Source organism: Somniosus microcephalus, chromosome 21 (assembly GCF_052327205.1).
Source record: "Somniosus microcephalus isolate GS21.2 chromosome 21, FLI_Smic_1.0, whole genome shotgun sequence".
In the NCBI taxonomy this organism is placed as follows: Eukaryota; Metazoa; Chordata; class Chondrichthyes; order Squaliformes; family Somniosidae; genus Somniosus; species Somniosus microcephalus.
This window is the reverse complement of record NC_141007.1, coordinates 64,719,291-64,733,029: the sequence shown is the minus strand read 5'-3', so window position 1 is coordinate 64,733,029 and position 13,739 is coordinate 64,719,291. Positions and strand designations below refer to the sequence as shown.

Sequence of the window (13,739 nt, the reverse complement as noted above, 5' to 3'; positions counted from 1 at the left end):
TATCAATCTCAGTTTTGAAATTGCAGCAAAGGTTTCTCATGTTGTTACACTCCATTAATCTAGACTGATTTGTACATGGAACTCTCGAGTTCCTGGAAGAAATCCAATGCTGCCCGTCACTCACACCACCTATAACCTGCACACCTTCATGCAATTGGCACAGTACAAATTCCTAATAAAAACCGAACAGGCTGAAACCGGGTTACTGAAGCCATGAATCATATAAAAATTAGGTTTCTTGGAAATTCTTTCCAACTTCTCCCTTTTGTTGATTGCAAAATGAACACATCGCTTAGCAATTTTATCCAACATTAAATTAAAAAGTAGTTTCAAAGGATTTTTCACATTTTTGTAACCATGTAAAAGTTTTGGCACCCTGTGCAGCAGTAAGAATTAAATATGCTGCACAAACGAATTAACTTTTGAGTACTGGGCAAAGGGCAGGGAAACAGGACTAAGAGTAGATAGCTCTAGGTGAAGACCTAGGACTGCGAAAGACCCAAAGGCCTCCTCTGTATGCTGTCCTTTCTAAGGTTCTATGCATAATAACTGTGCGTTACCCATAGAAGCATCTTTAAAAAATTACATATTCTGTAAATGTCCAGCGCTGTTCAATAACACTGGCAGAATGACAAAGACAAAACTTAATTGAATATGTCACTAAACTAAATGCATTTTTAACTTTTTGATATAGAAAATCACTACCATCGTCTCCAAATTCAAATTATAGCCCATAGACATATGCAACCCATGAAGCCTACGCAACTCAAGTTCTATTTGTGCTTGCATTTCTTACTCACTTGTTTATTCTATTGGAATTTTGTGGGCCTGGAGGTTTAGCAAGAATTGTTATCTTAGGGCAATTTCCTCAGTGGTGAATTAATTCTAAATCAGAACACTGAAATCTGTAAGGGTGCATTCACACGGTAACTGCAGTGCTGGTGAGAAGCAGTTTTGCTTTACACCAATGCTGCAGTTATAGTGCAAATGCAGCCTGAATCCAGAGTCAGGGCCTGATCTAAGTGAGAGCCCTGGAGGTGGTCTCACTCTGGACATTAACAATTTACACTCCACAAGTTTGGTGTTGGTGCAAAGTTGAAACCGCTTCTCAACAACGCTAAACTTGTACTGTTACTCGCCACTACTTGATATGTATTCAAAGTACCGGGAACATCCAGTTAATCTTGGTAATGTAGTCTGCGAGACTCCATGGTGCGTGCCTAAGTGGCCCACAAAGGCAAACCTCTCAACAATGCTGACAGATGGTTTACACAATGCATGTACCTGTAAATAGAAACACGCTCATGAGAACAAGATTGTGTGGAAAAAACTGAAGAGCTCACGATTTATGGAAAACTGATAGCATCAGTACTTTGTGCTTCAAGTAACCAAAGCTGAGGGGGTGGAGGTGCTTAGAGCACATCTGCATGAAGAAGTGCAAAAAAATACATTTCATTACAAGTATTGTTAGAAATACCAAAATAGAACAGGAAAACCAAATAATGTTAGCTACAAGCTGTGAAAGCTGAATACACAGAACAGTGGAAAATATTTTTCTATGTTTAAAGGTACTGAATTTCCATAGGAGGGCAGCTGCAGATCTTACTCTGATTGGTTACAAGAGAAATCTTTTGCAAAACACTTTGTTAAAATGACTCCACACATCACTACAAGACAACGTATTCCTCATCATGCCCAAAGCAAAATACATTATACTCCTGTGAGAAAGGATCTTCATAGTGTTATTAAAAGGGATGAACTCAGGGATTTCTATTTTTGGATAGGAAATTACTTAATTAGATTTAATCCCCAGCTCTTTTTATCCTTCAAACCCTACCCTGGATTCTCACTACCTCAGATTAAAACTATCATTGTTTTCTTTAATTTTCTAATTTTGCACTTAAGTTGCATTGTCAGCCATGGCTCAGCTGGATGATCCTATTCTGCTAAACACCAAGGTCAGTGCAACTTCTGTAACACAGACAGTAAACTCGAGCACTGTTGTTCTTATCCTACCTGTGTCAGCAGTGGTTCAGTTGGTAGTACTCCTGCCTCCAAGTCAGAAGGTTCAAGGCCCACTCCAAAGACTTGAGCACAAAAATCTAGGCTGACACTCCAGTATTGAGGGAGTGCTGCACTGTCGGAGGTGCCGTCTTTTGCATGAGATATTAAACCGAGGCCCAGTCTGCTCTCTCAGGTGGATGTAAAAGATCCTATGGCACTATTTCAAAGAAGTGCAGGGGGGTTATCCCCGGTGTCCTGGCCAATATTTATCCCTCAATCAACATCACTAAAACAGATTACCTGGTCATTATCACATTGCTGTTTGTGGGAGCTTGCTGTGCGTAAATTGGCTGCCACATTTCCCACGTTACAACAGTGACCATGCTTCAAAAAGTACTTCATTGGCTGTAAAGCGCTTTGGGACGTCCGGTGGTCGTGAAAGGCGCTCTATAAATGCAAGTCTTTCTTTTTTAAAACACCACACGATAGGCACAGCAGTTATATAATCATCAAAATGATACAAGTCGTGAAAATATGGTTGCTACAGCTATGATTTCTGGACCACAATATGGACATTATCATGTGATGGAAAAAAAATATATATACATACGTACTTTTACAAACAAATAATGACCATTACTGGGTTACAAACACACCATAGAACTAGAATACAAGAAAAATGTATTATATTTTTATACTACAATGATATACCGGTCTGAAGTGTGCTACAAGGCTATAACTTAATCGATAGCTTCAGGTAAATTGCAAGTTGCCAGATTCTGTTAAACTTACCAGTTGTTGTAATGCCAATCTATCGTAGCTCTATACGGCTGCTTGCTGAGAAAACGCATTTACAGCACTGTAAGGGTTAAAACCGATATTTACTTTTAACTTCTATCTACTTCTTGAACAGATCAATTTTTGACATGACAAGAATAAACTACCTCATAAAGACTTATGGGATATAATTTGTATCTAAGAGATGGTTTACTTCTTTGCGAGTAATTGGCTAGCTCACTTATGGGATGGAAAACATGGCCCACAGGTCTTCACCATATATTCTGTGTGCTACTGAATATTCTGACACACTGCACCAGGGAACATCTGGAGATAGGCGTGCAACCCCTGCACCAGGGAACATCTGGAGAAAGGCTCACAACCTCTGCACCAGGGAACATTTACAGATGTAGGGATGGGCAATAAATGCTGGTCTTGCCAGCAACGCCCAGATCCCATAAGCGAATACATTTTTTTTTTCCATATTGTTGTTATGCCAAGACGCAAAATGGAACCAGGGTCTTCACCACACGGAGGGAGACTCGTGCCTAATTTGCTGTCACACAACTTCCAGCAGCTGCCTACACTCCTCCATTCGTAAGACCAGGTCCCACTCTTCAGCTCAGCTTTCCTTTTCTTTGCTGAAATTTTTTTTAACCCCTCTCATTTTCTCTTTCTTTCATTATGCCCTCACCCCACCCCACACACATACACAGTTAAGCCCTTTTCTCAGCTATACTGGCTTCTAATAAATTCTTTAAATCTTTGTTTCCATCTAACTCAATAAGCCCATGAATCTAAATCCTACGGTTTAAACCTGCTGTTCAATTTAACATCCCTCCTATCTTGTGTCTCCAAAGCTCTTAAATAAAATTTGAACCAGACCCATTAAATGGCTTAAAATTTACGTATTGTGCATGGTGTTAGCAAAACTCTCCATCGTGACCATCACCGAGACTCCCATGACTGATGTTTAGTTGCTCTCACTCTTTGCAAAAGAAACCCTTAGAAGCTTGCTGCAAATGATGTGATGTCCTCCTATTTTCATTCGCCTTCCACTCCCACCCCCCCCACACCCACCAGCTGTGTTATCCTTCTAAACATCAGTTCTCCAACAATGCAAGATACAACCCTGGGGCTTTCACAATTGCTCAGCAAGTTGATCCAGTGCGCAATTGAATTATAGAGGTGGAAACCGCAGCGCATGCTGAATTACCTGATCCTAGCTAGGGAACAGGACAGGACAGCCTCAACGACCCTGGCTTAGGGTAGATGAAACAAAAATGGCCAGTTTTCATGTCCTGATTATCAGGTTAATCCTGTTGAAGCGCAGTGTGTGGATGTCGAGTAAGGTGCAATCAAACTGAATTGTGATGCCCCTCTAGTTGACAATCACACATGAATAACGGCAAATTGCAAGAGGTACTGAAGTCTATGCTTTCAGGAGACAATGAGGGAAGTTGGAGAAAGGGAGAAGTGGAAACGTGATGATGGGTTGTTCATACAAGGCTCCTATAGTTTGGGATGTGTAGCTGATTTCAGCTATCTTAGCACAGTGGATGACACCCAGCATTGTAGGCAATTGTTTAGGGAAGCACATTATGTCTTTTCTTAAAATAAGCACACAGAGCAAGAAGTTCACAGGGTTCAGTTCCTTATCTGTGTTCAGTTATCTGATCTCAGCTGGAGTGGCAGTAGAACTGCTGCAATTGAGCTCAGCACTCCTGGGTTAAAACATTGTTTAGGTTCTTCTTTCTGATTACTACCCGCATACCATGCTGTACATGTGCATACGGAGAAGGGGAAGCAATGGACCTGGCAAGCGACAGTCGCTCCCATGGTCGAAGAGCCTGCCAGCACTTGCACATGAATCATGGACACTTAAAGCAAAGTACCTGAGAGAAACCAGCATCCATGGAACTATACTCCAGCAAGGAGGGGAGAAAGTCGGAACATAAAATGCTTTTTTAATTAAGTTTGGGTCCCGATGCCATTTCCCTTGTTCTACCAGCAGTGTACAATTCACTGCACACATTCACTCCCTCCACCACCAGCACACCGTGGCTGCAGTGTGTACCATCTACAAGATGCACTGCAGCAACTCGTCAAGGCTTCTTCAGCAGACCTCCCAAACCCGCGCAACCTCTTCCAACTAGAAGGACAAGGGCAGCGGGCGCGTGGGAACACCACCACCTCCAAGTTCCCCTCCAAGTCACACACCATCCTGACTTGGAAATATATCACTATTGCTTAAACGTCGCTGGGTCAAAATCCTGGAACTCCCTCCCTAACAGCACTGTGGGAGTACCTTCACCACACGGACTGCAGCAGTTCAAGAAGGCGGCTCACCACCACCTTCTCAAGGGCAACTAGGGATGGGCAATAAATGCTGGCCTTGCCAGCGACATCCACATCCCATGAACAAATTTAAAAAAAAGCATAGGTCAACGTGTTCATTGCTGGCTGCTAATTAATTTGCACAATTCCACTGAACTGTCACCTCACTGTGCTATCTTACCCCGGCAATAGATTACCACACACAGGTGCAAAACTGTGCATTCTTAGAGCTCTGTGGTAACTCTGGTGGTTTGTGCGTAGTTACCACCAACAGAGCTTTCCTACCGCCCACGCAGGATGTTTCAGACCTTGACTTTGGGTACGGTAGCACAGTGCTTATGTTACCGGACTAGCAATCCAGTGACCTGGACTAATGATCCAGGGACATGAGTTCAAATCCCACCACGGCAGCTGAGGAATTTAAATTCAGTTAATTAAATAAATCCGGAATAAAACGCTAGCATCAGTAATGGTGACCATGGAACTATCGGATTGTTGTGAAAACCCACTAATGTTCACTGAGGTAAGGAAATCTGCTGTCCATACCCAGTCTGGCCTATATGTGACTCCAGACCCACAGCAATGTGGTTGACTCTTTGGTTGACTGCCCTCTGAAATGGCCTCGCAAGGCTACTCAGATGTGTAAGGCGGCTCACCACCAGCTTCTCAATAAATGCTGGCCTTGCCAGTGACACCCACATGAATGAATAAACAAAAAAGAGGCACTGCATCCATACCCCTCCCATTCAAAACAGCAGGAGGATAAAAGCCAGCCTATCTGGTTTACTCATCAACACGTAGTTTATCCAAAATAAAGAGCAGAACATTCCAGAAACACACAGGCAGGTTAGTGAGCCTGTGAAAGAAAGTCAGGTTAGCGTTGTGCTCCTGATCCTTCCCAGAATCATTCAGTAATTCTGATAAAAGAGTCCCATCTAAAACATTAACTTGCCCTTAATAACAACAGACAACGCTGGAAAAAGTCAGCAGGCCAGGGCAGCATCCGTGGAGAAACAGAGTTAACATTTCAGGTCGAAGGCCTTTCGTCAGACCACTGATTATCAGTGAGCAACACCACAAGTGGGTTCTGACGAAAGGTCTTCGACCTGAAACGTTAACTCTGTTTCTCTCTCCACGGATGCTGCCCTGGCCTGCTGACTTTTTCCAGCGTTTTCGGTTGTTATTTCGGATTTCCAGCATCCGCAGTATTTTGCCCTTTCTGTTTTTAAATGCTGACGGACCTGCTGTGCATTTCCTGGTTTTACGTTTGATTCCCAGCATTTATAACTTCTCTTTTCAGGCACTGTTGGCCAGTGGCTACCAATCTCAGATCAGATGTTACTGTACTGATTTGCAGTTGGCGGCACTTATTTATATTGCTTCACTGCAAATACAAATCTGCACAGCTATGTGCTTATACCCAGGCACAGATACTCATCACAGCTGGTAAATTTTCTGTGCATTTGAGCAAATAGGTGGGAGGAATCCCTTTCTCAAAACATTTAAATAAGTTCTGTCTTGATCTATAAAGTTGACAGAAAGTTTAAAGAAGCCCTGAACACACTTAAAACTCGGTATGGGCCCTGTGGTGTCAAGTCAACGTAGTGCAAGATGGCCTTCTCCATGATGTCTCTTACTGCTCCCCTCTGCAGTTACACTATCACTTGTCCTTTGCGAAGTGCTCACTTTCTGTGAAGAATACAGGCTTCCACTGCATGAGCTACTGATAAACTTGTCATTTTTGTCCCGTGCTAAGAGGTTTATTATGGTTTCACATAAAATGTTCTGCACTGAAAAAGACGCACATTTCACGTTTCCACCACAAGAGTTTTTTTTAAAACTATTAGTAGATCACTTGTGGTGTTGCTCACTGATAATCAGTGGTCTCGAGCACGATCATGATGTTTAGCTGGCTTGTCCCTTTAAGGCCACTGTGTGAGTTCTCTGTATGGGGAAATGGTCTAAATAGGAAAATCCAGGTAACTGCTTATAAACTGCTGCGGTCCATTGCCAGGATTTACCTAGTTAAAGTAGTAGCCTTAAAGGCACAGGCCAGGTTAGCAGCTAAAAATCACAACCACGGTTAAAGCCTGAAACTGCCCCTTGGCAATACTTTGTCAAATCCGCCAATGTTACAAGCAAACAGGTGACCTGTGGTGTGACAGACAAGCATTGCACGCACATTTAAATCAATTCAATCAATAAAACTGCTTGTAGAATGTTGGATGGCAGGTTGTTTTATAATAGGGTGACCATATTTTCTAAACTGAATCCAGGGACACACAAGCACAGCAAAGTAGCAAGGACGGAAAATATAGGTTGCGCAGCATAGCAGGGCAACTTTTAGCAGCCTATATTTTTACCAGTTGCACATATGCATAGCATCTGTAGTGTATATAATTACCGCGGATGTGACGTCACACTATTGAGGCGCATTCAGAAACTGTTTATAAATAATACAGTAACATTGTTCAGTCCATTGACCTGAAGCTGTGATTCTGTCTAACGGTACGATATGCATATATTCCAATGAATATGGCTCTAGTCTATTTGGGGATGAGTTTCGTGAATTGGGGACACTTCCGGGGACGCAGTACCACATCCGGAGACTGTCCCTGGAAACAGGGGACGTATGGGATGGGATGGGATGGGAGGGGAGGGGAGATATAGATAGATATAAAATTTGTAAAATCTGCGTACAAGAAGCCTTTTCCCTCCCTCTGGGTGATGAATGTAGAAAGCACTGTAGCAGAGGGGTACACAGCTACACGTGACCTGCTCATGCCCCACATTCAAACATTCTGCACAGGAGGCCAGAAGATAATGGACCTCATACACCCTACAGGTATAATTGTTGGATCTACCTACAGGAGAGCAAGTGCTTGCAGCACACAGGGTTTTTTATATTCGTTCCTGGGATGTGGGCGTCGCTGGGAAAGCCAGCATTTATTGCCCAACCCTAATTGCCCTTGAGAAGGTGGTCCATGTGGTGAAGGTACTCCCACAGTGCTGTTAGGGAGGGAGTTCCAGGATTTTGACCCAGCAACAATGAAAAAACAGCGATATATTTCCAAGTCAGGATGGTGTGTGACTTGGAGGGGAACTTGGAGGTGGTGGTGTTCCCATGCGCCTGCTGTCCTTGTCCTTCTAGGTGGTAGAGGTTGCGGGTTTGCGAGGTGCTGTCGAAGAAACTTTGATGAGTTGCTGCAGTGCATCTTGTAGGTGGTACACACTGCAGCCACGGTACACCGGTGGTGGAGGGAGTGAATGTTTAAGGTGGTGGATTGATTGCCAATCAAGCGGGCTGCTTTGTCCTGGATGGTGTCGAGCTTCTTGAGTGTTGTTGGAGCTGTACTCATCCAGACAAGCAGAGATTATTCCATCACACACCTGATTTGTGCCTTGTAGGTGGTGGAAAGGCTTTGGGGAGTCAGGAGGTGAGACACTCGCCACAGAATACCCAGTCTCTGACCTGCTCTTGTAGCCACAGTATTCATGTGGCTGGTCCAGTTAAGGCTTGAACAATTGCTACCGCTGGCTGCAATAGATTCCATTCCCTACAATGCCAAGTGCAACCTCACCACAACAATCTTGGACGAAACGGGAGAGTATAATTTTCAGACTCTGCTTGGAACTCGAGAAGTACCAGGCAGTCTGAAGTCCATTCCTGAATGGTCATTTGTCCCAGAAACCTCCCACAATCACATCCAGTACCCTGTTGTCCCCAAGGAGGTCAGAATGGGGTCACAACTAACAGCCCCCTCTCCACCACCACCCCCACCCGCCCTCGCCAGTGCTCCACAAAGGGGAACGATCCAATTTTGCAAAGCCTTCACTATGTAGTCAGGGCCTCAGCCAACTGATCTCAGGGACTATCTATCAAATTAACCTGACCCCAAGCAGCGCGATGCTCTCAGCATGTGTGTAACTGTACAGATTACCCCAGCGTGCCCATGTTCTTTCCTGGAAGTACCCTGTAACAAAACTGTAAGCGGAGTTCACAAAATACACTTGTAGATTCTCTTCTAAGGAAACAAAACCTCGAAGTCCTCTTACTGTAACCACTTAAACCCTTTTGTACGCGTCTACGACACATTAACTCCTTTTGCTACTAATTTGGGGACTGCTACTAACATTTGGGGACTATCTCTGTATTACCATCCTGTACTTAAAGGAGCCATTAACCATCTTAAATGCAGTCTTAATGATCCCCCATCATTTTTTGAGGTACTGATTTGTTGTCTTTTATTTAAATAGTTGTATTAGGTTAGTCCTAACCCAAGTACAGGTACTTGTCTTCCTCTGCCCTACAGCTAGCCGCTCTACAAGGTTCTACTGAGCAACAGAGTCAAATTTTAGGTATCCAACCACAACTTCCTTCAACCTCACTTAACAGTAAATGGTGCTCATGTTGCTAAGTGTTTAAAATAAGAACTTGCATTTATTTAGCGTCCTTAACATAGTAAAATGTCCCAAGATGCTTCACAGGAGCATTAGCAAACAAAATTTAACACCAAGCCACACAGGTTTCAAGGAGCGTCTTAAAGGAGGAGAGAGAGAGAGAGGCGGAGAGATTTAGGGAGGGAATTCCAGAGCTCAGGCCCTAGGCAGCTGAAAGCACAGCCGGCAATAGTGGAGTGATTAAAATCGGGGATGCGCAAGAGGCCAGAATTGGAGGAGCGCAGAGATCTTTGTAGGGTTGTAGTGGCGGAGGTTAAGTGCTTAAAATAACAACTTGCATTTATATGGCGCCTTTAACATAGTAAAATGTCCCAAGGCGATTCACAGGAGAGATTATCAAACAAAATTTGACACCGAGTCACATAAGGAGATATTAGGACAGGTGACCAAAAACTTGGTCAAAGAGGTAGGTTTTAAGGAGCGATGTTACGGAGATGGAAGTAGGCAGTCTTGGTGATGGAGAGAAATAGGAGGGCTGAAGCTCAGCTAGAGGGTCAAATAGGATACCAGGGTTGCAAACTGTGTGGTTCAGCCTCAGACAGTGGCCAGGGAGAGGGATGGAGTCGGTGGATAGGGAGTTTGTGGCGGGCACCGAAGACAATGGTTTCGGTCTTCCCAAAACTGTCTGTGTGGAGTTTGCACATTCTCCCCGTGTTTGCGTGGGTTTCGTCCGGGTGCTCCGGTTTCCTCCCACAGTCCAAAGATGTGCGGGTTAGGTTGATTGGCCATGATAAAAATTGGCCCTTAGCGTTAGGGGGGATTAAATACATGGGGTTACGGGGATAGGGCTTGGGTGGGATGGCTGTCGGTGTAGGGACTGGGTGCTAGGATTTGGATGATCAGCCATGATCTCGTTGAATGGCGGAGCAGGGCCGAATGGCCTACTCCTGCTCCTATCTTCTATGTTTCTATGTAATACTTCATTGGAGGAAATTTCTGCTCATCCAATACTAGATCTCAGACAAGCAGCATGAAAAATCAGAGAGAGTGAAGGGGTCGAGAGGGGTGGTGGTGAGGTAGAGCTGGGTGTCGTCAGCGTGCATGTGGAACCTGATGTGCTTTTGGATATGTCACTGAGGGGCAGCATGTAGATGAGAAATAGGAAGGTGCAGGAGCGGGAAGAAAAGCCATTGCAGGTGATTCTCTGGCTATGACTAGATAGATAGATAGGCGAGGGCAGTCCCACCCAGCTGGACAACGGAGGAGAGGCGATGGAGGAGGATGGCTTGGTCAACCATGTCAAAGGCTGCAGACAGGTCGAGGAGGATGAAAAAGGAAGTTTACCACGGCCACAGTCACATAGGATGTCATTTGTGACTTTGATAAGGGCTGTTTCAATGCTGTGGCAGGGCGGAAATTTGATTGGAGGGGTTCAAAGATGGAGTTGCGGGAAAGATGGACACAGATTTGGGAGGCAACAACACGCTGAAGGACTTTGGAGAGGAAAGAGAGGTTGGAGATGGGGCGGTAGTTTGCAAGGACAGGGGATATACTTATATTGGTTGATCTTTACCAGCACTGATCTAGATTAACAGTGTGGGACTGTGGTCATATAAGATTTATCTCATGCATGGCCAACTACATTTTATAGGATTACTCCTAGTTACAAGTAGGATATCAGTGAGTTATTGTACTACAGTTGGTTATCAGGGCAATCCAATAGTCACCAGCACTGCTCTAGTTAGCAGTGCCATTTCAGGGAGTTATTGGTGGAAAAAAAGTTCCTCCCACCTCTGGTTTCTCCTTTGCACATCCCTCTCACACCTATGGTTTCCCCTCTTCACCTGCCATTGCCCCCTCTGCCCCGGTTACTATTGCCTCCTCTGCCACGGTTACTAAGGCCCCTCCCGGAGCTCGGCCTTTCCTTACCATTCACAGTCGGGTCCTCCCCGTACGCATCGTCCCCGACCCTGGCATTCGCCATAGCGGCTCTCATCGCCGGGCCCGGCCTGCTGACGGTGTCGCTGCGCAGGTCGACGGTGCGTACCGGGTCCCGGGGCGGCTGGGCCTGGGCTCCGTGGTACCGGCGGGCGGGGAGATGTCCGGCCCGGGGCTGCAGCCGCCTCAGCAACACGAAGCGCATCGTCCGCGGAGGGAAAGCTCGGGCCTGCGGGCTCGGGTAGTTGTGACGCTGACTGAGGCCGGGCCCGCACTTTAACCCGATTTATTGCAGTCTGCGGAGTGAAGGCAGTTCCCGAGGCGGCCGGTAGAGCCGAGCCGGGAGGGGAGTGCTGTCCTGGGCCCCGGGTTAGAGCAGGAGCCGCTCCCCGTCCACCGTCCCTTCATTTAAAATGACACAAGGGGCTTTGGGCAGAGAGTGCCAGCCTGGTCAAAGCCAGTCAGCCTGGCCCATCTGTAGACTGTTCAATATTAGTGGGGCTTTTTTGAATATTCTGTGCATGACCAGAGCCTCATGATGTTGAAGGATTCCAGATGAGGTCTCTTTCGCTCTCCCCCTTTTTCCTCCCACCCCTCCTAATCAATTCAATTCAATTCAAATCGCTTTATTGGCATGACAAGGTACATCTTATGTTGCTAAAGCATCGAAAAACATTCATGGTTGTACACAATCTCCCCATTCCTTTCTTCCCCTCCCTCTCTTATCCCTCTCTCCTTCCATCCCTCTCTCCTAATCTCTCCTTCTCTGCCCATTCATAAGAACATAAGAAGTAGGAGCAGGAGTAGGCCATACGACCCCTTGGGCCTGCTCCGCCATTCAATAGGATCATGGCTGATCCGAACCTAGACTCACGTCCACTTCCCTGCCTGCTCCCAATTGTAGTGTATGTACCTTTATTAAGAGAGAACTACTTTTACAGCTCCTGTATACTGTAGTACCGGCAGTGACCACACTTGTATATAAGCCTTGAGCATGCCTCTGTACCCCAGCCTTGAGACTACCCTCCTCCAGTAAACACCTGTTGATTGTTAAGTTACAGCATCCGTGTGGTTATTGAAAAACATCATACTCTCAGAATCACGGATCTAACAGTGACGACGAGTGTCGATTCGAATCTACCTGCAACTCTGCATTTCCCTTCGAGGATTTGCTCCGGGAGGGCGGTGGAAGAAAGTCGAGGCCAGAAACATGGGCGTCGACCACGAGCAACCGCCCAGTCGTCCGGCAGAGAGTGAACATCGCAGGGGAGGCTGTGGAGAGCCGGGCTTGGTTCCCCAGCCACGACGATCAGCAATAGACTGATGACAGGTACAGCGCAGACCCTTCCCGGACAGCGGCGGTTGGAGCCGACCGACGGCGGAGAGAAAGCCGAGTCGCGTCGACGGGGTAAGACAGAGGGTGAAGCGCACAGGGTGCAGCCGGGGGTTGAAAACCGAGCGGCGTCGAGGAAAAACAAAACGGAGAGAGAGAGGGTAAAGCAACAGCCGGGTTCAGGGCCGAGCGGCGGAAACGGGAAAGGCACACAAAAAAAAAGAACGTGCAGAGCACAGCCAGGGCTCAAGGGCTGAACAGTGTCCGCGGGGAGAAGAAGGGAGAGCGCGGGAGATGCCATTGAGCCGCGGAGAAGAAGGAAGAGCGCGGGAGATGCCATTTTTAGAAGCCGCAGCGGAGAAGAAGGGCGAGCGCGGGAAGGAAGGAAAGTGCGGGAGACGCCATTTTGTGCCAGCGGAGAAGAAGGGGAAGCGCGGGAGATGCCATTTTTGACAGTTAAATCACACCCAGGGATGCCGAAGAGTGGCAGTATCTCTACGTTCGACAATGAAGTCGAAGATTGGGCGACATATGTGGAACGTATTGAGGTGTACTGCAGGGCGAATGAAGTGCCAGATGCTAGGAAAGCACTGGTTTTGTTAAATTCCATGGGTGCAAAAACTTATGGGTTACTGCGAAACCTAATAACCCCAGAGAAGCCGGTGAACAAGAATTTCGAAAGCATAGTAGAAATTCTACAGGACCACTTAAACCCCACACCGCTGCTGATAGCAGAACGATTTAAGTTCCATAAAAGGAACCAACACAAAGACGAAAGCAATGCTGAGTACCTAACGGAACTGCGCAAGCTATCAAAACACTGCCAGTTTGGAGCAGGACGAGCAGATACGTTAAGGGACAAGTTTGTGTGTGGGCTGCAAAGTGAAGGAACCCAGAAACGGCTTCTATCAGAAAAGGATCTTACGCTGGACAAGGCTTTCAGTATGGC

At 46.0% G+C, this 13,739-nt stretch overlaps 1 protein-coding gene across 1 annotated transcript in view; it reads right to left on the bottom strand.

Moving 5' to 3' along the window:
• The window catches only part of tha1 (threonine aldolase 1), a 109,815-nt gene extending 98,153 nt beyond the window's left edge, over nucleotides 1–11,662 (bottom strand). The window contains exon 1 of the mRNA XM_085963773.1: nucleotides 11,449–11,662. Within this exon, the coding sequence (XP_085819899.1) occupies nucleotides 11,449–11,662 (214 nt within the window). The remainder of the gene's footprint in view (nucleotides 1–11,448) is intronic.
• Between the last annotated feature and the right edge of the window lie 2,077 nt (nucleotides 11,663–13,739).